The sequence below is a fragment of the Suillus fuscotomentosus genome (assembly GCF_016647785.1).
Source record: "Suillus fuscotomentosus strain FC203 chromosome Unknown F5891scaffold_49, whole genome shotgun sequence".
Taxonomy (NCBI): domain Eukaryota; kingdom Fungi; phylum Basidiomycota; class Agaricomycetes; order Boletales; family Suillaceae; genus Suillus; species Suillus fuscotomentosus.
The window spans coordinates 383,410-405,924 of NW_024539561.1; the positions used below are offsets into that span (position 1 = coordinate 383,410).

General features: G+C 48.1%; 7 protein-coding genes and 1 non-coding gene across 8 annotated transcripts; 5 read left to right on the top strand and 3 right to left on the bottom strand.

The window, feature by feature from the left end:
- Positions 1–3,910: 3,910 nt before the first annotated feature.
- Positions 3,911–4,764, top strand: F5891DRAFT_1050695 (cytidine deaminase). Its single transcript, XM_041362454.1, has 5 exons — positions 3,911–4,053; positions 4,118–4,225; positions 4,285–4,328; positions 4,393–4,433; positions 4,483–4,764. The coding sequence occupies exons 1-5, from the start codon at positions 3,999–4,001 to the stop codon at positions 4,673–4,675; spliced, it is 441 nt and encodes a 146-aa protein (XP_041222739.1). The 5' UTR covers positions 3,911–3,998; the 3' UTR covers positions 4,676–4,764.
- A 48-nt stretch (positions 4,765–4,812) lies between these two features.
- On the top strand, positions 4,813–10,484 carry F5891DRAFT_1050700 (uncharacterized protein). Its single transcript, XM_041362455.1, has 21 exons — positions 4,813–5,102; positions 5,161–5,295; positions 5,388–5,588; positions 5,640–6,327; positions 6,380–6,716; positions 6,788–6,800; positions 6,860–7,030; positions 7,089–7,198; positions 7,249–7,439; positions 7,523–7,527; positions 7,578–7,628; positions 7,686–8,273; positions 8,334–8,432; positions 8,488–8,764; positions 8,821–8,891; positions 8,947–9,394; positions 9,447–9,538; positions 9,588–9,697; positions 9,759–9,984; positions 10,013–10,059; positions 10,112–10,484. Exons 1-21 carry the CDS (start codon positions 4,848–4,850, stop codon positions 10,335–10,337), a joined length of 4,341 nt encoding a protein of 1,446 aa, XP_041222740.1. The 5' UTR covers positions 4,813–4,847; the 3' UTR covers positions 10,338–10,484.
- A 4-nt stretch (positions 10,485–10,488) lies between these two features.
- On the bottom strand, positions 10,489–11,572 carry F5891DRAFT_1050707 (RNA polymerase Rpb7). Its single transcript, XM_041362456.1, has 6 exons — positions 11,359–11,572; positions 11,054–11,293; positions 10,924–10,974; positions 10,803–10,868; positions 10,684–10,749; positions 10,489–10,636 (listed from the first exon to the last, which is right to left on the bottom strand). Exons 1-6 carry the CDS (start codon positions 11,368–11,370, stop codon positions 10,589–10,591), a joined length of 483 nt encoding a protein of 160 aa, XP_041222741.1. The 5' UTR covers positions 11,371–11,572; the 3' UTR covers positions 10,489–10,588.
- Positions 11,573–11,635: 63 nt separating this feature from the next.
- Positions 11,636–11,767, bottom strand: F5891DRAFT_t91. Its single transcript has one exon. It is a non-coding gene; the product is annotated as a tRNA-Ile (tRNA).
- Positions 11,768–12,046: 279 nt separating this feature from the next.
- On the top strand, positions 12,047–13,227 carry F5891DRAFT_1050710 (uncharacterized protein). Its single transcript, XM_041362457.1, has 2 exons — positions 12,047–12,543; positions 12,598–13,227. Exons 1-2 carry the CDS (start codon positions 12,125–12,127, stop codon positions 12,905–12,907), a joined length of 729 nt encoding a protein of 242 aa, XP_041222742.1. The 5' UTR covers positions 12,047–12,124; the 3' UTR covers positions 12,908–13,227.
- Positions 13,228–15,819: 2,592 nt separating this feature from the next.
- Positions 15,820–17,451, top strand: F5891DRAFT_548830 (isoprenoid synthase domain-containing protein). Its single transcript, XM_041372207.1, has 4 exons — positions 15,820–16,528; positions 16,588–16,876; positions 16,932–17,288; positions 17,351–17,451. The coding sequence occupies exons 1-3, from the start codon at positions 16,104–16,106 to the stop codon at positions 17,265–17,267; spliced, it is 1,050 nt and encodes a 349-aa protein (XP_041222743.1). The 5' UTR covers positions 15,820–16,103; the 3' UTR covers positions 17,268–17,288; positions 17,351–17,451.
- A 982-nt stretch (positions 17,452–18,433) lies between these two features.
- On the top strand, positions 18,434–20,376 carry F5891DRAFT_548854 (acid protease). The gene is made up of 8 exons (XM_041372208.1): positions 18,434–18,465; positions 18,516–18,941; positions 19,000–19,094; positions 19,159–19,413; positions 19,467–19,504; positions 19,555–19,699; positions 19,755–20,107; positions 20,165–20,376. Exons 2-8 carry the CDS (start codon positions 18,595–18,597, stop codon positions 20,165–20,167), a joined length of 1,236 nt encoding a protein of 411 aa, XP_041222744.1. The 5' UTR covers positions 18,434–18,465; positions 18,516–18,594; the 3' UTR covers positions 20,168–20,376.
- An 845-nt stretch (positions 20,377–21,221) lies between these two features.
- On the bottom strand, positions 21,222–22,437 carry F5891DRAFT_1050734 (Tgs1 protein). Its single transcript, XM_041362458.1, has 3 exons — positions 22,180–22,437; positions 21,923–22,114; positions 21,222–21,865 (listed from the first exon to the last, which is right to left on the bottom strand). The coding sequence occupies exons 1-3, from the start codon at positions 22,397–22,399 to the stop codon at positions 21,330–21,332; spliced, it is 948 nt and encodes a 315-aa protein (XP_041222745.1). The 5' UTR covers positions 22,400–22,437; the 3' UTR covers positions 21,222–21,329.
- Positions 22,438–22,515: the final 78 nt, after the last annotated feature.

Below are 22,515 nucleotides of genomic sequence, written 5' to 3' on the forward strand. Positions count from 1 at the left end.
ATGCGGCTAGTCTAATATCCGTCTGTCCCAGGTATGTTACCCTCGAATCTTATTTGAATCAGTCAGTACTTATTATCTCGTTCAACTGCGGTTGAACGTGTCTTCTCGTAGGGCCGGTGGCTCGACTTACACCATCAACAATTCATGTCATGCCTTTCTCCGTCTCAGAGCCTGGAACAGAAGCAGCCCTCTAGCCTTTGTAGGGAGTCAAACAGAAGTCGAAGCTGGGAAGACGAAAAGTCAAAGTAGTCTATTTATCTGATTGTTGTCGACGCCGTTCGTCTTGCCAATGTATCTGGTGTTTTCCACAAACCACCGGTCGGTGTATGGTATGACGGTTCCAACTCTCGGTCGCGATATTACCCGTGAGGTAGGTGACCCTGCCGGCATTATCGTGCCATAAACACCGCCTGCAGCTCGCAGCGCCACCGCCCTGAGTATAATGAAAGAAAGGATGGTGACAGAGATCAAGAGAGGTGCTTTGAAGACGGCAAAACCGAACATCTACAGGAATCAGTATGATATGATCGATATGCCTGTGTACTGGCAGGCGCTGGAGCCGTGTAAATCGGGCTTGGACGTTGAAATCGAAATGTTGACGCGGCTAGTAAGTTGATCACACGTAAAGACGGCGATACAACCATACCTTTCAAGTTCACACACAATTTGCGTCGGCATCACCAATTCAGACTAGTCGGAGCACTCCACTTACTATTAGGGATGTGAGTCAAAAATTTGGTCTAGTTCACAATCTCCGGATAATTTTCAGCCTGATCGTATCATACGTTTTGGCGCACCGGTTATTGCCATACCAGAAAGAGCATAGCGTGCATGAGCTTATCCTTGAACTATGTGCTCTGAAACGAGTTAGTACCGAGTATGTGCCGCTGATAAGAGAATGACTTACACCCAACTCGGAAGTGAATTACGGCTTTAGTGATCGGATCTCGTATTTCTGAAAACGTGTTACAAATGGAAACGGTACGTCACAAAATCTATCACGAATACACTGCAATCGATTCAGACAGTATTCGGCTTGCACTAGACTGTCCAACTCGTGTCGAACGATCTTCCAGGTAAGATTTGCACATTATCCGGTGCGAATATGTTTGGATCATCCCATGTAGCCGAAGCGAAATAATTTGCGCTAGACTTTTTTTTCGGATAAATACCAGGTGAGTGTAGCCCGTCACGGCTGTTCAACCCGCCATGCCCTCTTCATCATACGACGTGCTCATCATTGGTGCCGGTATTGCTGGGCCGGCCCTTGCCCATGCCCTTGCCACGAAGACGTATGGCAAGCGTAGTACTCCTCTTCGGATAGCAGTACTCGAGCGGTCTATGGCCAAGCCAGACCGTATGGTCGCTGAACTGCTCCAGCCTGGTGGCGTTATGTCACTCAAGCAGCTTGGTCTAGAGTCATGCCTTGGGGCCTTTGACTCTGCTCCCCTGTCAGGTTTTTATGTCATGCGAGGGGCTGATAATGGCATTTACGCCCCATTCCCTGAAGGCCATGAAGCGCGAGCTTTTGAACATGGCGCATTTGTCATGGCCTTGCGGGACCGCGCACAGCGGGCGCCCAATGTCGACTTCATCGAGACCACAGTAACCGCTCTGCTCGAGAACGAGGATACTCATCGCATAATAGGTGTCAGCGCCTGCAAAACGGGTGGTCAGCCCGAGGCATATTTCGCTGACCTCGTCGTTGTCGCGGACGGCGGCTTATCCAAGTTCAGAACCGCCGTTCTCGGGCACATGCCATATGAACCTTCGCAAATGGGTTACTTGGCAGGTCTGATCGTAAAAGACTTGACGCTGCCAGTGGCCAAGTGTGCAACTATGATTGTCCTAAAACGCGCTGGACCGGTCGTCCTTTATGAACTCCCCAACAATGAGTGCCGGATGCTGGTTGAGTTCAAGGAGCCGCCGCCAGATCTCAAGGTCTGTAATTCCGTCTTGTGATCGTGATTACCCCCCTCTTACTATCAATATTGTAGGAGCATATATTGCGCGACGTTGTTCCTCAGCTTCCGGCATCGGTACGCGCGCCCATTCTCCATGCTTTGGAAACGTCGCGTTTGCGACGCGCCCCACATTATTATCTTCCTTCGATGAAGCAAGGAGAATCTAGCAAGGCAGGCGCTTTTCTCATGGGAGATTCGTTAAACATGCGCCACCCGCTAACTGCGGGTGGAATGACGGTCGCCTTGAATGACGCAGTCATCCTTTCTGATCTTCTGGCCGACATCGAGGACTTTGGAAATTGGAATGAAGTCTCGGCCGTCCTCCGGAAGTGGCACCATTTGAGAAAACCGCTCGCATCCACTATCAATACCATGAGCATGAGTTGGGCTGGCCTATTTGCAGCGGAAGGTACGCCAATCTTAACTGTCGAATGCCCGAAGGCTCATGATTGTCCATGTGCGTAGGCGAGGCGTTTGACATTATGCAGGATGGAGCATTCAAGTTTTTCGGCAAGGGTCCCGAATATTCCGAGGAACCGATGGCATTAGCAGCTGGGTCAGTAATATATCGATAACTTGTCACGATCGCGCTTACCTGGATCCGGATTCCCTAGGATTGCTCAATCTCCGTTACGACTGGCTCGTAGTTCTCTTGCCATAGCGCTTTACTCCATTTGGGTGTTGTTCACCCATCCCAGAGCTGGAAGTAAATATGCTCCGCCAATTTACGAATACCCGATGCTTTTTGTTAAAGCACTGAACGTCGTAAGATCATCTAATGCGCACTTTGGCACATGTTGACTGATTTTCATGTTATAGATATGGACTATGGGCATGGTGATGGGGCCGGTGTTGTGGGCAGAGATGTAACGATGTCCTTTACGACTTTGATGAAATCAGTAGATATTCTAATGTTCATGCTTCATGTACAACTTCACCTATCGTTAATAGACATAGATTCTTCTGACTCGCACCTACTCCCAGTCCGACACGGGCTTTGCAATTAACATTAAGTCATCGATTGGTAACTGATGTAGGGTTTTGATATAGGTGGTGTTGGTTGTCAACGCTCGATACTGGTAAATCATGCCGTAGTCATGTTGACATCATTGACAGTGTTATGTACTATCAGCGTGAAGTGACTTTCTCATCAGCATCGCACAGTGTGGGCTGCTCCTGTAGGATACGCGAACCCTCCAATCATGCTTGGATATGGAGAAAGAACGTCCGATGGCGATGACGCGGATACTGTGGTCTTGTGCATGGCAGATCGGTCAATATTTGGGAACCTGATGGATGGCGTTCTAAGGCCTGGAACGTAGTAATCATAAATAAGATGCAATGTGTTATGTGACAACACCAAGGTTTGAGATCGAGAACCAGGACGGCCGAGGTGGTCTAGAGATCCCGTGATTCGAATTCACAAAGAATCCGCTTCCTCTTGTATTTTACGAGCGTCCCTTCTGCGCGACCAGTGAGCATATGATTGAATGTTCGGAAGTGTGATCCTTGTCGCGTCCGATATCGATTGAGGGAGGAAGACCAGTGACTGTAAAAAAAAAGCCAATTAAAACCTGCTTCCGGAATCCGCGGGTACGTGCAGTAAATTCACCCTATCTTAACCATATCCTACGATCTCCGCGCGGGAAGCATCTTCTCATAAAATGTCAATTCCTCGGCTTACACCTAGGAAAATGAGTCGATGTGCATGGATACACGCCAGGATGAGTTAGAAAAAGAACCACACCAGCGCATCGCTCTGAGTGCTTCAAGAATGTGTTACTTACTAACATGGCCCAGTCTGAGTGCCCGTTGGTATGAATCAGCTTCTGGAACGCCTCCAGTGTCTTCCATATGCCAGCAGGCGTGGAGGCCCCAAGATACACCCCTGCTTCAAGTTGGCGGTTAGTGACTAGGGTGTGTGACTCCGTGACGAGTGACTTGCATCCTAGATCGTAACTTCGGATCGCGTGCTGCGATAGTTATCGGATTGTCCATCCCCTGGTTTGAACCATCCCAACCAACGAATTATTCATGACAGATATCGTAGCTTCAAACCGCGATCGCCTCCTCCAAGCCGCAGTTGAAGGTACGAGTCTATCGCCCTGAAAACAGAACCTGAAAAAGCGCACTGTTCATAAGTATCTTGATAGCAAAAACATTCGCATACGTGCCTTACTCCAAATTCCGTGTGGGAGCAGCTCTTCTCACTGAGGATGGCGAAATCATCAAAGGTGCTAATATCGAGAACGCCTCGTACGGTGAATACGGTCTTTACTTGGCTCTTGCTACTCATCAGTCCTGCGGCTACCATACACAGGTGGTACTATTTGTGCAGAGCGCACTGCATTCGTGAAAGCAGTAGTGCGTCCACCTTATCTGGTAGCGTTCGTGGGGCTTAACCCGCAACTAAATATCTCGATATCAGAGTGAAGGCCATCGTAAGTTTGTGGCGCTCGCTGTCACAACGTATGTCATTATTATCCTTGCTCCAAATCTTACACCAATTACCTACTAGCGACGTTGCCTCGTCAATTGCGCCTTGTGGGATGTGTCGTCAAGTAATTCGCGAATTTTGTCCCCTCGACATGCCCATCCTGTTGGCTGCATCTTCCTACTTGGAGAAAGAAGATGGAGTACGAGAATGTACTCTTGAGGAATTACTTCCGTTTAGTTTCGGACCTGAAGATTTGGAAAGAGATCGTGGTTAAGCTCCCTTTTGATACCTGTTTGAACTCATCTAGGACATGTATGCAATAAGAGAACACATCCTATAAGAATGAATGATTTTATAGCCTCATTAGAAGGAACAAATTGTCTTCTTCTAACATGAGGTCTAGACTATAGTCGCCCGAAATGGTACAGCCGGTTGTGTGGCTGTGAATGACAGCCGTCACTTTGGCGCGGGCTGCGGGAGCAAGGGAACTGCTGAGCTGTGCACGTAACATACAACGTGCACTACACATTTCTTCATCCACAACGTCCTGCATGGCTCCTTGGCACAGGACAGCCGCTTTTATATGGTCAACACTTGCTTTTCTTCTTTATTTTGGTTACACGTCTGCTGCTGATCCAGAACATGCCATAAACTACTTCAACAATGCACCAACTCGGTTGTTCTTTTTCGACGATACGACTGTGAGGCATTCATATCTACCTCAGGGTTCACTTAATAACAATTCACTTTATCCTGTAGAGTGTGATATACCATGATGCTATCTTTGGAGATATACATGTCTCTCAAGACGAAGGCAAGACCTGGAAACGCGCAGATGACATACCACCTGGGGAGGCTGCAATGTTTATGGAGCACCCATTCAACAACCGCGTGGTGCGTTACCGTCCATACTCTCATTTCCAGTATATTTCATCTGCCTCGAACACACTGACGTGGCTTTTGATCTGACCGAATCCTATCTATAGGCATTCGTATTAACAAACTCCTACACGCATTACCGCACAGACGACCGCGGAAAGTCATGGCGCACGTTCAATGTCCCCGAGCTAGTGGCCTATGTCCAAAAACCACTCTCATTCCACTCGGATCCCAAAAAGTGGCAGTACACCCTCTTCCAGGCCACTAAATGTGACCAAATTCCCTGGGGAGAACAATGTCGAGACGTGGTGCGTATTTATTTATATTTACATATTACTTGCATCCAAATTTCTATGTAGACATACTACAGCAAAGATGGATTTGCCTCATCACCACAACTTCTCCTAGAGGACGTCTCCCGTTGCCAATTCGCTCACAGTAGTAAGGATTTCAAACATGACGCTCACGAGGACCTCGTCTACTGCGTCGCTTATGACTCTTCCGCTACGGCTGGCTCGCACAACATCGCAAGCAGTCGTCTGTACTCCAGCACAGACTTTTTTGCCACCAAGCAGAACGAAGACCTTGGCATCGGCAAGAATGCCAAGGGTGTCGTGGCATTTGCAATCGTGTCCAAGTTTGCCGTGGTTGCGCTCAAGGACTTGACGCCCGGCAGCGAGGGTGACATGCTGTTATATGTTACTGTGAACACCAAAGAATGGGCCAAGGCACATTTCCCACATGCCTCCCAGGCTCGCTTGCGGGAGAACGCATACACCATTGTCGAGTCTACAGTTCACTCTCTAGCAGTAGATGTCGTCTTGCACGACATAACCACTGTCGGTACCCTGTTTGTCAGCAACTCCAACGGCACCTACTTTGTGGAGAGCTTGATGAACACGAACAGAAACATGATGGGGTATGTCGACTACGAGACCATATATGGCGTTGAGGGTGTTGGTATTTCCAACGTCGTCGCTAATGCGCAAGATGTTGAGAGGCAGATGGCAGCCAAGCAATTACGGTCGGTCATCACATTTGATGACGGTGAGGAACGATGTTTCTTTTTTGATTTTAAACTGACCTTACGTCTTCGCAGGTAGCTCATGGGATTCCCTTGTCGCTCCTAGCGGTACCTGCTCCTCCGAATCATGTTCGCTGCACTTGCACTCAGTAACAGACATGCACAACTATGGCCCCGTTTTCTCGTCCCCCGCTCCTGGCTTCGTCATGGGCGTGGGTTCCGTTGGAAAAGCGCTTGCGCCATACGATGAGAGCAATACCTACATGAGCAAGGACGCCGGCCTGACATGGACTATGGTCCGCGAAGGTGCATCTCAATACGAATTTGGCGATTCTGGAAGTGTCATCGTCGTCGTCGACGACGAGCAACCTACCAACTCTATCATGTACTCCACGGACATGGGCCAGACCTGGTATGCCTTTCCGCTCTGCCGCTCGCTGTGTGTGCATATATGCGATCTTACTGAAACGCCTCGCCCTATAGGAACACATACGATGTTGGGATCCAATTCCGTGCTAAGGCCTGACGACGGTATCGGATTCAACGTCTCAAAAGTTCCTCCTCCTCGGCCAGGTCGTGAGGCAGTCCCCACAGTCCAATGAAGGCCGTAACGCTGCCATCTACCTCGACTTCGCTGCCCTTGGGCGCCCACAGTGTGGTCCCAATGACAAGGAATCATGGTATGCAAGAGCCAATACCAAATCAGAGTGCATCATGGGTGCCAAGGTTTGTTACTGAGATGTAAACCGTGTCACGAGAGTGATCTTACTAATATACTTCGCAGCAATGGTACACCAGGCGCAAGGCTGATGCGGATTGCTACATGGGTGAGAAGTTCCATGATCCGGAAGTTCATGATGATAAGTGCCCATGCGAGGAACATGATTATGAGTGGTATGTTGTTCCTGGTTACTCTGCCCATCAAAATTGCTCATGCGTTCTAGTGACTATAACTATGTGCGGAGTGATGATAAATGTGTGCCTTCGGGCCCAGAGCGCATACCCAGTACCCAGTGTACCCTTGGGACGCCCGGCGAAACGTACATGGGTTCATCAGGATATCGCAAGATCCCTGGGAACAAGTGTGAAGGTGGCTCTCGCATGGACGAGCCCATGTCTAAAGACTGTTCCGGAGGTGAGTGCCTCAGAGATGATGGAGGATTTGTGTCTCATGCGTCATTTACAGCTGAACCTGTCGAAGGAGAGATTGTTTACCAGACTGTGTGTCTCTGTTCTCGCTTTTTTTCTCAGTATGAAACTTACGATATTGTAGCATCCATTCGCTAGTGATATTGTACAGAGCGAGTTTTTCAAGGACTCGAAGGTGAGCGTCCTGTAAATCGTACCATATCAATACCTCAGCTCACGTGTGCCTCCATAGACCGTCCTTGTCCGTCTTGCCGACTTCACAATATGGCAATCTAGTAACGAGGGTTACACATGGGAACAAAAGTTCCCAGAGGAGCGTTTCCTAGTGTTCTATATGCACACACACACCGACGACCGCGCATACCTTATCACCGATTCCAAGAGGTTTTACTATACAACAGACACTGGCCGCTACTGGCACCCTTCCGAAGCGCCTTCGCCTCCCAACACCTTCGGGGCCCAAGTGGTCCGCTTCCAGCCTAAGTCCGAGTATCTCATCTGGATCGGTAATGTGGACTGCCAATCAGGGTATCAAAACTGTCGCGCGCAGGCTCAGTACACATGGAACAATGGACGGGATTGGCGGTTGGTGGAGGACTATGTCGTCAACTGTGACTGGGCGCGCGATGAGGAGCTGCGGATCGATTCATCTCAGATCCTATGCGAGTCGTATGCGGACAAACAGGGCTCGCAGGCATTTTTCGGGAAAGAGAATGCGTTGCAACTTGTGTCTGGGACGGACTATTATGCGAAGAAGACGAAGCTTTTTGACCATGTCGTGGGGTTCACCAAGTTTTCAGAGTTCTTAATCGTGGCTGAGGTGGGTTTTTTTTGGTTGTTCTGTACGTGCACTGTTGATTGACTACTTGTGTACTTGCAGTACCTCCCGATGAGGGGCACGCTCAACCTTCAGGTCTCACTTGATGGACGTACGTTTGCTTCTGGGAACTTCCCCCCTGGCATGCATCCAGATTCTCACGTAGGCAGCTCGCTCTAACCTCACAAACGCTGGAATTGCTGATGATATTTTCTAGGCATACACTGTCCTTGAGTCAAGCACTAAATCCATCTTCCTACACATGACCATGAACGAATTTCCAACGCCATGGGGCAACATCCTGAAATCTAACTCCAATGGAACATACTTTGGGCTGTCCATCGATAACGTGAATAGGAACAATGGCGGCTTTGTCGACTTTGAGAAGCTCGTGGGGTTGGATGGCATTGCAATTATCAACATAGTAGCCAACCCTGCGGAGGCTGCACTCACGGGACACAAGGTTCTGCAGACGAGGATTACGCATAATGACGGTATGCCTTTTTATGGGTATCGTTTACCTCTCGTTGACGGTTGCTTGTTGTGTCAGGTGGCACTTGGAAGCCGCTTCTACCCCCTTCAGTAGATTCACTGGGTGTGAAGTACCCTTGTACATCAGTGGTATGTCGTGCTTTTTTGATCATCGCTGTCAATTGATTTACTTTGTCGTATGTAGGGCTGTGCACTCCACGTTCACGGATATACAGAACGCTTCGATGCCCGGGCAACATATAGCAGCCCATCCATCGTCGGCGTGGTGATGGCAGTCGGGAATGTGGGTGAATCGCTCGCCGCCTACACTGAGAGCGATACCTTCCTGTCCCGGGATGGCGGGTTCACATGGGAAGAAGTTCACAAGGACGCCCATCTCTGGGAGTTCGGCGATTCAGGGTCTATCATCGTGATCGTGAACGATGAGGAACCGACGGACCATGTCCTGTTTACCACAGATGAGGGTCTCACTTGGCGAGAATTCAAATTCACGACTGAGAAGATCAGAGTGAGGGATATCATGACGGTGCCAGAGGATACGAGCCGGAAGTTTATGCTCCTGGGTCGTTATCCCGCGACGGCTGGCTCGGTGATCGTACACTTAGACTTCTCATCTCTCACGCACCGAAAATGTGAGTTTGGTGCTCTTGTGCCCGATGATTGATGTTGAGCTCACTCTTCCAGGCCTCGTGGATGCCGAAAACCCTGGATACGATGACTTTGAGCTATGGAGCCCCAGCGAAGAAAGAGACTCACTTTGCTTGTTCGGTCGACAGGTAAGTCGCCCAAACTTATGTTGTCCTTTGTCACCTATATCACATACAGACGCTCTACCATCGCCGCAAACGGGATGTGAACTGTGTTGTTGGAGACACACCCAAGGCACTAGACAACATTGTACAGAATTGTACATGTGCGCTGGAGGACTTTGAGTGGTGAGTCACGGGTATAATGCCATCTGCTCAGAACTAATTTAGATCTGGGCACGAAAAACAGCGAATTCAACTATGTCCACAATGGGGAAGGCCAATGCGTTCTTGTACCGGGGATGACAGCACGACCGCCCGATGATTCATGTCGCAATGGGGAAGACTACTGGTATGAACCTACGGCGTACCGCAAGGTGGACTACTCTAGTTGTGAGGGCGGCGACCGCATAGACCGAGGCACGCAACACTTGTGCCCTGGTATTAATGGCCACAGCGCGATATTCTGGATGATGGTGATTTTATTCCCCTTTGCGATCACAGGCGCTTGTCGCATGGTGGTGGTACAGCAAGAGCGGAATGGCGAGAGGGCAAGTGAAATCTACTTCACGTGTGCGTTGTATGCTTATTGTTGATACACAGGACGATCCGTTTGCCCGGAGGCGACTATTCGCATGGGTCAGGGTCTGGTGCGATGGCTACGCTGGCATCTGTGCCATGGTTCCTTCTCGGACTTGCGGGCATCGCGTTCGAATATATAGCGTCAAGCCTGGAATCTGTATCGATGGGCTACCGCGCGAGGCGTGGATATAGGGATGTACCTGTAGACGAGGATGCGCAGGTCTTGCATTTTGAGGATGAGGAATGAGCAGGGCACAGGTCATACTTAGACGAGACTGCCTCGACTATATATTAATAGTTCATACTTGTCCATGTAGGTCATAGCCAATCGCTTTCCTATGTATTCTGGTTCTTATTTATCATGGCTTCATCCAATGGTACTTAATCGAGCGCATGAATTGGACTAAGAGGATGACATTAGTACTTTGCAGTAAATAACACAGCGAATACAGTGATAGCAGGTATACATAGGGTGATCGTCCAAATTCGATCTTTTGACTAGTCTATAACACCAAGATGATCTTCCTTGATCGTTCCGATGGCGAACTACCTTGTGTTAACAGTTGTAGTCGTACTAAAATTCAAAGACTCACAATTTCGGTAGCATCAACGCGCGTTCCCACAATTTTTAGCCGTACACGAGTGTTCTTCTCGATGATCTGTTCGAGACAAGGTAGGGACATTAGGGGAACCATACATAAATGGACGATACCTGGTCCTCTGATGCAAAGGATGGTGGATTTGAGGTCGGATCAAATTTCATGTCAGGATGTATCAGCTAAGAATAGTGCGAGATGTTGAGCGAGGCAGGAAGGAGCAGCATTCCAACTCACTTGGTGAGACACGAAAACTGTCAATGGCCCGACGTCAGCAAAGAAGCCCATCTACGCGCTATTCAGTACGGATCGAGGAAAAATAACAAGGTATGGAGCACCTTGTTAACGTTATTCACGACCCATCGACCACTTCTCCTTTGAATGGCTTGAAGACTATTGCACGATAGCGGGTGATAAATTCGGCCTGGCCACTTCCGCTCAGAACCATGCCTTTTCCGATATCCAGGATGGAGACGACAGCAATAATGTACCCGAATGCGCCTGAACATGTTCCCTCTACGTCTGAGTAGAGTTTTGACTCGAGGAACTGGAGCATCCGAGGGCCAAAATATGACGGATGGAGGAGAATTGTGTGCGTCAACTCTTTCTGAGCATTGAAGTTTGGTTATGACGGATTGAATGATGATGAATCTCTCGGAGAAAGGTACTCACAATAAAGAACATGTTGGCCCAGTTAACACACGAGCAATCGTGTTGGTGGATCGCAGAGCGTAGTAAGAAGGCGGCAGATGACGTAATACAGCCTGTACCCTATAGTGGCAGGCCACAACCTCACTAGGCCTCACTGGGCACCCACCCACAGCATCATCACTAGCCTGTCGAACATTCAACTAAAGGTCTGCCGTCCCTGTGACGTTCAAAAGAGTATTCACGGACGCATAGAACCAAGTTAGACGGTGCTGAAGGCAACAGGAGTCTACAAAAAGATTGGCCAACGTGGGGATCGAACCCAAGACCTTCGCGTATGCAGTCCATCGATAAGAGCGTGAAGTTGTACTGGCCATGCTTTTATCAATGAACCATATTAGCACGACGCTCTAACCAACTGAGCTAGTCGGCCTTACTTTGCCGTATGGCAAAGGTGTCAAGAAGGTTGAGCAACCTTTCCGTTTTTACATAATATCATTTAAATGTAGGTTACGTTACGACTTAGCTGCTAGTGCAAGCTTGCGATGTCGGACAGGTGAATTATGCTGTTGGCATCGATGATTCAATATTAATCCTGTGCAATGCAGATGCAGATCTCACTTCAGTACTCGGTTTTCGCTAGCCTGAGAGGTGTGGCAGTGTTCTAGCGAAATGAAAATCAACGTCCCTTGTATAATATCCTTATCGAGAAGAAATTCAAATTTGGTTTGGTTCAACTTGTTCTTTGACCAACATCTTCAATTGCAGCAGCGCCTTTTCGATTTGAACGATGGTCACCTATTCTTCTTTCTTTTCTTCTGGTCTTCTCGCGCCTTACCATCCAAGAGCAACAACTCCTGCACCACCTTCCTCGCCCATGCCAATACCATCCAGTCCCATGCACCCCGTCGATCGCGATCTGAGCGTGACGCCCACACCCGGTGGCAACTCAAATAATGTTGTTGCAATACCCACTGCGAATGCTGACCGTCCTCGCATGCGCAGGCGTCGCAGTAGCATGAATATAGGCGCGAATCCAATGGCTCTTATCAAATCCCCGACGCGAAATGCGGGCAGCGCGCTTCAGCGCACTGGTATCATGTCTCCCACCCGGAGTCGTGCAGGCAGCGTCGCAGAGAACGCTTCAGAATCCAGCAGTCTTTTTGGAAGATTAAGGAGTGGCAGTCTGAATGCAGGCCCTCCACTGCGGTGAGTGGCTTCAATGCCTGTAATTGTATGTCTTCTAATATTCATGTTGTGCAGCCTGCGTCGTGCAGTCAAGCGAACCGTCCCACTCGCTCCGCCTCCTACTGCCCCTCTCCCTCCACTTCCACCACCATCACCATTACCATCTGCAAAATACACGCGTACTCTCGCGCCTCCCGCGCTCATCATACCTGTTCCTTGCCAACCCCTCATGAATTATTTCATATCCGGTCCTAACACTTCCGGATTACTCAGCCCTGATTCTGCGATGCACTTCTCATCCAATATGTCGCCTGGTATCTCCTCCAGCCCTGCTCATAAGTGTTATTTTGGAAGCACCATCGATGAAGAGATGAAGGAAAGCTGAACGCGCTTCGATAAGTGCCGCTTGTTTGGACATTGCGCCTGGTTGCGCACTCGCTCTCGTGCATCAATAACCCCGTTACCTATTTACTGTTCCAAATTAATTACCTGCTGCATTTGTTACCAACATCTCACTCATAGCCACCCAGTTTTACAGCGTATCTCTGTCTTCAGTTTCTGCATATTTCAAGCTTTGTCGTTACTACTCTTGCTGCTGGTTTTGCTCGTTCTCGACATCACGTCCATGTTTTGAATGCTGCTCTAGTGTCTATGTTATTGTTTGATATCTGACGTGAATAGACCACCGTGTTTCAGTCATACCCATACTATCGATGAATTGTAGCCCGTATCAGATGGTAGGGGTGAGATACCCACTCGAGTTCTGATGTCAACCGCAATATCCGCAAGTGGGGGTAATGCACCCACATAACAAAACGCATTTGATACCATGGTCAAAGCCCCGCGTCATCAGAAAACAAGCGCCGTGTAACTCTAGCGAAGACCTCCAGATATGGTCACTAGTTTGTTCTCGAGGTTTCGTGGTAAAGTTGCACGTGCGCATGACCGATCTATAGCCGGGCAGAGAGCAAAAAGATGATGGGTGCTCTCAATGCATCACAACCAGACTGACACGAAGGCGGCGTATTGCGAAATCGACGATATGTCCCATTTTCAGAGTGTCAGCTGTGAAGATCGAGCACACAACCTGTGTACAGCGGCAGGATAATAAGTCAAATGCCCGTGTATATGGGAAGTCACGCAGGAGATGACAGTGGAGGTAAGGCTTGGGTTGGGCAGAAAGAGTCGCAAGATGCACAAGCATCCTCAAGGCAGAAATGATATTAAGAAAGCAAGGTAAGTCATACTCAATAAACCCGTAAACAGGTACACGGATAGTGTAATGATCCATTGCAAAAGTAGCCAGTGGTGCCAAAGGAAGACGGCTGTTAGTATGATGTAACGTCGAAATAGCCATTTGATGTACAAAATCACTAGTTAGACATTGTGGTGTCTACCACTGTCTGTGTGAGCAAAAATCCACGAGATTGGGACAGCGAATCAATGATGGAAGACAGCCACCGGTACAACGAACATGTCGGTTGCATATTCCAAACGTGGGGAAGAGCATCGGGAAGTACATCACAAATCATATGAACTGCATTTTATGGTCACCAAAACCGGGGTAGGGTTGGTTTGATGCACCAAAATCCATGTCCATGGGAGGTGCCATCTGGTGCGAATAAGTGACCGATGAGAGGATGACTGTAGCAAATAGTAATGACAACTATTAAGCATATACGTCCAATCAGTCAGTGTAGCCACCTTCCGGACGGAAGGTAGTCGTTGGATGATCAAGATCCCGATGCAGACTCACGACAGCAGCAGCAACAGTCTCCAACTTCGACTGTTGGGATAAGGATGAACTAGGTCTAGTGTGAAGGTATTGGACTATGTCCGAGCCTTAAACTCGGACTGGACGCTGGAGGTGGGTGGACAAACGAACATGAGCGATTTCGGCGACGTCTACGGCTATTAATTATGTAATGATTGCTTTAGGGGGAGTGGGAATAAATAACATATGAGATAACACGCTAACGATAATAAGTAAATGGTAGGGATTTGCGATGTGAAACATTGTACAGGTTCGAAACTTCGAATAGAACGACAAAACCAACGGCGCCCGGCTCAGTAGTGACTCTCCGGTAGGCTCTTAATCGGCACCTTGCTCATAACTGTGTAATGTTTGGGAAATCGAATCAGAAGAGTGCGATGGGAAGGATGAAATCGAAAGAGAAAACGAAGATAATATGGTGCACATTGAATGTGAGGATGATCACAGGAAAGATGTTGATTATATGATACAATATGTTCGGTGACGCGTCATTGTCACGTGGTCAAAAACATAGCATGCACCCGACGGCCTTAGTACGCGCATCAACAACTATCAAACATTACTCAACCTTAGATGCCCACACAATGGCATAACCAGTACAGGCTATGTTACTAGTGCGGTACGTAACACTCACCAAGATCTATCAAAGTTCGGAAGTTATGTCTTACTTCAGAATGCTTTCAAGTTGTTCTTAGTACCATTTCTCCCGACTTGCGACTAAAGAGGTTTGACAAAGAACTTTTCTGATGAGTAATGTGATTCTTACCATGTATTTTTGAACGTTGATGTGACTATAAACGCATCATCAGTTGAGCGACAGAACGCGGCAACCTGGATCATCCTCGGAGTCTCGAAATTGATATCGATGGGTTATCGCACAAGACAGATCCGGGCGACAGCTATAGCAGCTCCGTGTTCCATGGCCATTGTGTTACTATAACAGATACTGTGATAGACGCGCGGGATGGCTATAAGCATTTTGACTGCGCGGCAGTCTACGGGCTGTGGCGGAACCGACCAAACCAATTCTACCCTCTCTCGACTGACCTACGCACAAATCTGCATTCTGCGCTGGAACGCGCAAGTGGACATGTACTCAGTCGTTGTCTATCTTGGCTCGCCCAGCAGATCCGCTGTAGATGACTTTCTGATAATCCACATATGGTATCATGAATCATGACGCCCACGCAAGATCTTAGATCGGTCCGTCGACCCCAATTTACATACAGGTGAATGACCGTCAATGATCAGATGTACGAAGTTCGCTGTCTTCGTGTTCGGCATTTGATCATCTTGACTATCTCTATCACGACGGGCTTTCGGAAGGGGAATGCAGAAGGAAAAGGCTTGAAGTAAGCGCTCTGTCATATTCATAGAAGAGATCTACTTATATGGAACAATCACAAACAAGATACTGCGTAACGAGAAAAGTCTCACCATTTGTACATCCTACCTATGGAATAGTGCATGGAATTTGAGTCTCACATTGTTGTTAGCGACATCAAAGCTACAGGAATAGGCGAGGCTCGTTAATGTTTCACCCTGTCTAGAGAAGCGCGATTCAAACCTTGCTATATTTCGAGTAGGTGACACATAGAACAGGTGAGTCTACACCCCCGCTTTCTTTCAATCTGACCAGTGGACCCTCATTTCCAAAATAACGCGATGGTCCAAGCCAACACGACACACCCGCCAGCAATATTGGCATCAGTATAAAGAGTGACATATTCCAAAGACTTTGTCTCATAACTTGCGTGTTTGATTTCTCCATTCCCCCATCTCGACTTTCACGAATCCGACAACCTCCATGGCTTCTACCGCAACTTGCACCGTCACTTCTTCTGACTCCGAGCCCACGGAGTTCATTTTACCTGACTTCTTTAGCGATTGCCGCTACCCTATGCGACTAAACCCTCACTGTGATGAGGTATCTCGCGCTTCTGCACAATGGCTTTGTAGCGAAGCCCATCTAGTAGAGCCCGATGTTACCAAATATACTACGATATTGCGCCCAGGTTATTTCGCTTCATCTTGTTACCCTGATGCGGATGCTTTCCATCTCAAAGTCTGCGCGGACTTCCTGGGCTGGTCATTCAAAATGGATGACTGGCTCGAGATCGAAAGGTCACCCGATGTCAATGATGCATGGGGAGTACGTGACTGCTGCGTATCTGCGTACCGCGATCCCGTCAACTTCCAGACGGAAAGATATAGTGGAAAGATGTGCAAATCGTATGTCTATTCTATTTTTTCTTATCGCGCACACGTTCTAACCATATCACGGTGTTAAGATACTTCTGTCGCTTTAAGGAGACTGGCGGCCCTGGCTGCACAGAGCGCTTTATTCATACAATGGACTTGTGGTTTATCTCTGCGGCCAAGGAGGTGGAGAACCGCGTCAAGGGACATATCGATGATGTTGAATCTTACATCGAATTGAGGCGCGACTTGAGCGGCTGCAAGGCTTGCTTTGCCCTTATCGAATTCGTCTGTCAGATTGATCTTCCCGACGAAGTAGTCTCGCATCCAGTCATCATGGCGCTGGAGGAGGCTGCCAATGACTTCGTTTCTTGGTCAAATGTAATACCTCATTCTGTCGTCGAAGTTGGGGCACTACTGACATCGCTGTTAACAGGATATTTTATCCTATAACATGGAGCAATCTCACCATAGCACGCATAATTTAGTTGCTGTGCTCATGGTCAAGCAAGGTCTCGACCTGCAAGGCGCTGTTGACTACTGCGCTCAGCTATGCAATATCTCCCTACAACGGTTCGAAGAAAACCGCGCTGTCCTCCCCTCGTGGGGAGAAGAATTCGACAAGGATGTGGCTAAGTACGTCGAAGGACTGCAGAACTGGATTGTCGGTCCGCTGCAGTGGTCCTTCGAGTCCGCCCGCTATTTCGGGAAGGATGCGCATATCGTCAAGCAGAACAGAGTTGTCAAACTGCTTCCGAAGCGACCATTGTGAAATCCACAGCTATTGCTGTATGTAAGACGGTTTCACTTCTTGCCTGCGATGCACGATTCTCATTGCGATGACTACCATTACAGAAAGTTACATCATTGTCTATGTCTTGCTTTGTGTGAAGCTGCTTTTTTTTTCCGCGCTCCTTTTTTCCTACTCGAAACGTTTTTGACTTCTGCTGTTGTGTGTATAATATAGTACCAGTCTGCCTATTCAGACCAGAATGGAAGGAAGAGTCTTGCTTTGTGTATAGAATTGTACATATGTACCAATTTTTGCTACTCTAGTTAGCACGGTCCGTTAGTAAACTAGTCATGTTTCACACAAACATGAGTTTGGACCATCTGACACATATCTTGATCATTGAATATATCTATCACTCTCGCTCCTGACACTAGCATGTGGAAAATTCCAACGACGCCGCAGCTGGCTAGGACCTTCCAGATCCTAGCGAGTACCACCGTGTTTCTGGCAGAGAAAAAATATGTGCAGCGTGTGGATGATCTTTGATCACGAGATCTCGCCTAGAATGCGCTTATATAAGCACAATTGTAGATTTCTCATTCGGAATGCTTCACTCAATCATCAAACTGGGGACGAGATCCTGCGCACATGGTGGCCGGTGCCGGTGAACAACTGGGGTCTCGAACCATGATCGACTTGACATATTTCTCATGATGGCCAGGAGCGCAAAGAAATTTATCACGCTTGAACTACTCAAGCGATGGGAGGTTGGCAGAACCTGGCAGAACTCCAGCTTCTTGAAAGCGCCGCGGGCCCAGGTGTCGTCGCGCTTCCGACATCGCAAACGGTATCATACCAATATCGATTCTCTTAGCATGGGTATATTGCACTGGCAGCCTTCAATCCCTGCGGCCTGGTCCATGTCCCACTGTTCTTCATGTAATCATGTACGTTTTTTCCCAATTACCGGCGCTGCAATGCAACGATTCATATCAAGAATCTGCTATGTTGGCAGAGCATAACCATTCCAGTCTTTTTGGACACCTTGTATCAAGAACTAGTATACAGCCTGGCTAGGGGAGACCAGTCACCTTGTGAGCTTTGTAGTGTTTGTATCCAGCAGGCCGTTCAAACTATTTTCTTCCTTAATCTGTTCTGCATATCTGGCAATGGGCCCTAGCGGAGACTATGCAATGCCGGATTATCTGTTGTGCCACAGTGCCCATGTACTGCTGCAGTAGGTTCAACTTCGCATGGCATTGCTGCTATTCAATTGTTGTCGCTTAGTACGTCCTTTAAAGCCTATATGGGGCTTGCATTCGTCGCACGTCCTATCGGTGCCCATGAGCACATACTTCTAGTATAAATGGATTGTCGGCCCCATCATTCATGCAAGCAGGCAGAAACCTCCCTCATAGTCATGCGATCGTTCTCCGCCTTTTTGATTGCAGTCATTATCACGGCCAGCAGGTCTACGTCATGGGCCTCGGTCACCATCCCATTGACAAAGCTTGAGCGTGCTGGGTCGTACCTTCAAGGCTCTGCACACGCTGATCGTGCCCGAGCGTCGTTCTTAAAGACAACCAGTGGCCCAAAGACCATTCCGGCTACAAACTTGGTATACATACAGTACACCACGAGTGTCGGTGTCGGCTGTCCCCCCACCTACTACAATTTAATTGTTGACACGGGGAGTTCTAACACATTTGTTGGGTCAGTGCTTTTGTAGAAAATTGCCCTTACAACTTGAATGACTGATGATGACGTGTAGAACGGGAAAAAAGTATGTTCGTACATCAACCAGTGTCCCCACTGGACAGAATGTCACTGTCAACTATGGAAGTGGCTTTTTCAGTGGTATCGAATGTTTGTCTTCCTCAGCACTTAGTCCGAGTACTTATATATAAACTGATATGGCCTAACCGATCAGACAATGACACGGTGACTCTCGCAGCTGGCTTCGTCATCGCGAATCAATCCATCGGTGATGCTCTTAAATTCGCAAATTTTGACGGTGTCGACGGCATAATTGGCGTTGGACCAGTTGATCTTACGCAGGACACACTGTTTCCTGACACTGACACCTTGATTCCAACCATCATGGATAACGCTTTGAAGCAGGGTCTGATCAAACAACGGATTTTTGGTATTTCATTCGCGCCGGCAACGACTTCTAATGACACCAGTATGTGTTTATCGTATCTGACTTGTATGTAACCCATTTAGTCGATCGAACAGATGGAGCGATTACATATGGTGGCATTGATCCTGCTTTTGTGCGTACGATGTCATATTTCGTTATTGAAATTCCTGATATACTCGCCAGTACACCGGTAATATAACCTACGCTCCAGTCACCAAGATTCACCCGGCAGCCCACTACTGGGGTATCAACGTAACTGACGTAACATATGGCACACACACTGTGATTCCTCGGTCAACCGCCGGCATAGTCGACGCGGGCACAAGTCGTGCGTATTATTTGACTCGATATCACTCGCACCACCCAACTCCACATTATCGCAGTGGTCGTGCTTGCGGATGATTTCTTTTTCAGATACTTACAAGCCATTCCCGGAGCCTACCTCGACGTTAACAACACTGGCCTCATTGTCATCCCCCCTTCCTCCGTCGCAGGCATGCAACCCCTTAACTTCACAATCAACGGTCGCGCGTTCAGCATGGATACAGCTGCACAACTGATCCCATTGAACGAGAACGCCATTTGGGGCATTGAGACTGGTGTACAATACGGCGTCATTACTAATCTCGGTGCTGACAGCGGGAGAGGCTCGGATTTCATCCTTGGTCAGAAGTTCATGGAGAAGTATTATGTTGTGTTCGACTGCCAATCACAAACGCGTTGGCTTTGCGTACACGTGAGTCAGCTCGACCTGGTGTTTAAGTGAGAATGGATGTTGATATTTTTCGACTAGTAACCACACCTTCTCGACATATTTGCCTTGAGTTGCCAAGCGCGAACTACGTATCACTTGGGAAAAGTCTGATAGAATCGATAAATGGAGATATGGACGATGTCATGAAGGATTCCAATGTGGTGGTGGGTCATATATGGAGCACGATCTATTGAAAAGCCCCTCCTTAGCCACGACAACTGCGTAAATTATGTGCCCGTACGGCACGAAGGTAGGAGCAGGAGATGTAGATGCAGATGGGATTTTCGAATTTGGGACATGCCGGCGAGCCGTGAGATGCACAGGTGACCAGTCCCATTAGCTGTTGACTGATGTCATGAGTATCATTCTATGTCTTACATTCATTGATATGGTTGTCCGAACTTAGGTGCTCGTTATATCGAAAGATAAGGCCAAAGCAGAGGTTCAGAGGAAGCCGTGAATGGTTATGGAAGTACTTCAGCTGTCTCAAGGCCAAAATTGTCCTCAGGGCCAGTCGGGCCCAGCAACCCGGAGGACGGTCATATCACAAGCAGCGGCTATACCATGGTCCATGATGATGGAAGAATCACCAGGAAGATGCTTATGTGGACCCTGGTGGCAGCGTGGCCCAGAGGAATTCGAAGATCATAGTGTTTTTGCTTCTAGAATATGAAGTCTTTTAGGATAATAAATCAGCATCTAATGCGTGGCATCTCACCTGTTGTGAATGGCATCTGGGATCCCTGATACATTTCCTAACCTGTTAGATGCTCTCTCCCTCCCCAGAAAGTTTAAGCGTACTTTGAGGTTGACCATGAGGGATCATCATGACCTCATGAGAAGTTCAAGCCATTCTTGGCGCGGTCAGATTGTCCCCTGAAGAGCCTCATTGGTACCAGAGAGGAGACGACAGATAAGGAACTAGAGGAATACATCCTCAAAAGTGATAGTGGACAGGCCTGTGCACCGTGATGAGCTTGCATAACATTTTCAGTGAAGCTTTAGCTTATACGTATAGTTTGGACTTAGCGTAGCTTCATTTCAGTCGAACGCAAATTTCTTCAGCTCGTGGGCTTCAATGAATCGAGACCTCAAAGTGTAATGCACTTCACTTCACAACTTACTCTGATACATCGACAAGAGTACACAGCCAAGGATATTTCAAAAGATGTGTTTATGTTACACCAGTCCTGGCGATGTGAAGTCAGAATACATGCTCTTGCCCAGCAACTAGACCACCAAAATAACACGTCAGAGCTTTCAACTTCGACCCCATCCATTCTTCCTCCACTTCAATCATTCGAGGCTTGTCATCGGGGGTGACTCCTTCGTCTTTTTCGAGCAGGCCCAGGGCAGATATTTCATTCAAGTCCGTGTTTCTGGGAAGGAAGTAAGCAATATTATCTGAAATCCGCTTCGTCAGGCGAAATAAGTCAGCTCCGTGAATCGGCTGTATCCTTGAGAGGCTATATTGTGAGTGTGCCTCTAGTTCGTCCTGGAAGTCCGCGTTGCTGTCGGCAGAGACATTGTTTTCAGAGGTAGAGATGTATCCTGGGCCACCCCAAGGGGGACTCAAGAAGACAACGTCAATATTGCGCGTTGAGTGGGGTCGTGAAAGATATGCGTTTGCAAATGAGATATAGTCTGCAAGGATAAACTCGATGCGGTCTGCAACACCGTAGATTGCAGCATTATGACGAGCCAAAGCGAGCCGTGTTGGGGAGATGTCCAGAGCAATGACTAATTTACGAGAATGAAATTAGCAGGATTGGGTGAGCGATAGAACGGGCCTCTCACCATGCTCGCAGGTTTTTGCAAAAGCGATCGCATTTCCTCCGACACCACAGAAAGGATCGAGGATTGTATCGCATCGACAGCGATCTGCAATTTGTACGGCAATGTTTTCAGGTGTCACGCTATACCAGCCTTCTTCATCCAATAAACATCCTTGGTCGTATAAAGAAAAGTAACGTTTTCGTTGCGAGAAATCTGAGAGATAGCAGCTGGGATTGAATCAAAGGGCCTTTGAAATATTAAGTCGCGGCATGACTGACATTTCTGAAGATTTTCTGGAACCTCGTGAGTGGTGGTGTAGTGAGGAACAAGGGCGGTGGCATCATATTTTGTGCGAACAGGAACATGGGTTTCCGTTTTGCATTTCTTTGCAGATCTGCTCTGATTTTGTGGTTTTTCTGAGAGGCTAGTAGCGTTTGAATTAAGAAAGTCTTGTGGCAGGAAACGAGATAAACCGGTGAGATTTGGTTTCTTGCCCATTGCGACTCCGAGCCTCAGGGTGAACGTCACAAACAACAATGACACGTTGGTTTCGTGATTCGCGGAGTTATGACCTGGATAAAGTTTAAACGCCTTATCGACTTGCCACTTCCAGA

What these genes read in the sequence shown, in the direction of transcription:
- F5891DRAFT_1050695 (XM_041362454.1), top strand. Translation starts at nt 3,999, where the DNA reads ATGACAGATATCGTAGCTTCAAACCGCGATCGCCTCCTCCAAGCCGCA. An exon ending in CTGCATTCGTGAAAGCAGTA is followed by an intron (nt 4,329 to 4,392) that starts GTGCGTCCACCT and finishes TCTCGATATCAG; the next exon opens with AGTGAAGGCCATCGTAAGTT. An exon ending in GTGGCGCTCGCTGTCACAAC is followed by an intron (nt 4,434 to 4,482) that starts GTATGTCATTAT and finishes ATTACCTACTAG; the next exon opens with CGACGTTGCCTCGTCAATTG.
- F5891DRAFT_1050700 (XM_041362455.1), top strand. Translation starts at nt 4,848, where the DNA reads ATGACAGCCGTCACTTTGGCGCGGGCTGCGGGAGCAAGGGAACTGCTG. An exon ending in GAGAACAATGTCGAGACGTG is followed by an intron (nt 5,589 to 5,639) that starts GTGCGTATTTAT and finishes ATTTCTATGTAG; the next exon opens with ACATACTACAGCAAAGATGG. An exon ending in GAGGATTACGCATAATGACG is followed by an intron (nt 8,765 to 8,820) that starts GTATGCCTTTTT and finishes TTGTTGTGTCAG; the next exon opens with GTGGCACTTGGAAGCCGCTT.
- F5891DRAFT_1050707 (XM_041362456.1), bottom strand. An exon ending in AGCCATTCAAAGGAGAAGTG is followed by an intron (nt 10,975 to 11,053) that starts GTCGATGGGTCG and finishes AATAGCGCGTAG; the next exon opens with ATGGGCTTCTTTGCTGACGT. An exon ending in CCTTTGCATCAGAGGACCAG is followed by an intron (nt 10,750 to 10,802) that starts GTATCGTCCATT and finishes TGTCTCGAACAG; the next exon opens with ATCATCGAGAAGAACACTCG.
- F5891DRAFT_1050710 (XM_041362457.1), top strand. Translation starts at nt 12,125, where the DNA reads ATGGTCACCTATTCTTCTTTCTTTTCTTCTGGTCTTCTCGCGCCTTAC. An exon ending in AATGCAGGCCCTCCACTGCG is followed by an intron (nt 12,544 to 12,597) that starts GTGAGTGGCTTC and finishes CATGTTGTGCAG; the next exon opens with CCTGCGTCGTGCAGTCAAGC.
- F5891DRAFT_548830 (XM_041372207.1), top strand. Translation starts at nt 16,104, where the DNA reads ATGGCTTCTACCGCAACTTGCACCGTCACTTCTTCTGACTCCGAGCCC. An exon ending in AGTGGAAAGATGTGCAAATC is followed by an intron (nt 16,529 to 16,587) that starts GTATGTCTATTC and finishes CACGGTGTTAAG; the next exon opens with ATACTTCTGTCGCTTTAAGG. An exon ending in ACTTCGTTTCTTGGTCAAAT is followed by an intron (nt 16,877 to 16,931) that starts GTAATACCTCAT and finishes CGCTGTTAACAG; the next exon opens with GATATTTTATCCTATAACAT.
- F5891DRAFT_548854 (XM_041372208.1), top strand. Translation starts at nt 18,595, where the DNA reads ATGGATTGTCGGCCCCATCATTCATGCAAGCAGGCAGAAACCTCCCTC. An exon ending in AGTTCTAACACATTTGTTGG is followed by an intron (nt 18,942 to 18,999) that starts GTCAGTGCTTTT and finishes GATGACGTGTAG; the next exon opens with AACGGGAAAAAAGTATGTTC. An exon ending in AACGACTTCTAATGACACCA is followed by an intron (nt 19,414 to 19,466) that starts GTATGTGTTTAT and finishes TCGATCGAACAG; the next exon opens with ATGGAGCGATTACATATGGT.
- F5891DRAFT_1050734 (XM_041362458.1), bottom strand. Translation starts at nt 22,399, where the DNA reads ATGGGCAAGAAACCAAATCTCACCGGTTTATCTCGTTTCCTGCCACAA. An exon ending in TCCAGAAAATCTTCAGAAAT is followed by an intron (nt 22,115 to 22,179) that starts GTCAGTCATGCC and finishes GCTATCTCTCAG; the next exon opens with ATTTCTCGCAACGAAAACGT. An exon ending in TGCAAAAACCTGCGAGCATG is followed by an intron (nt 21,866 to 21,922) that starts GTGAGAGGCCCG and finishes CTCGTAAATTAG; the next exon opens with TCATTGCTCTGGACATCTCC.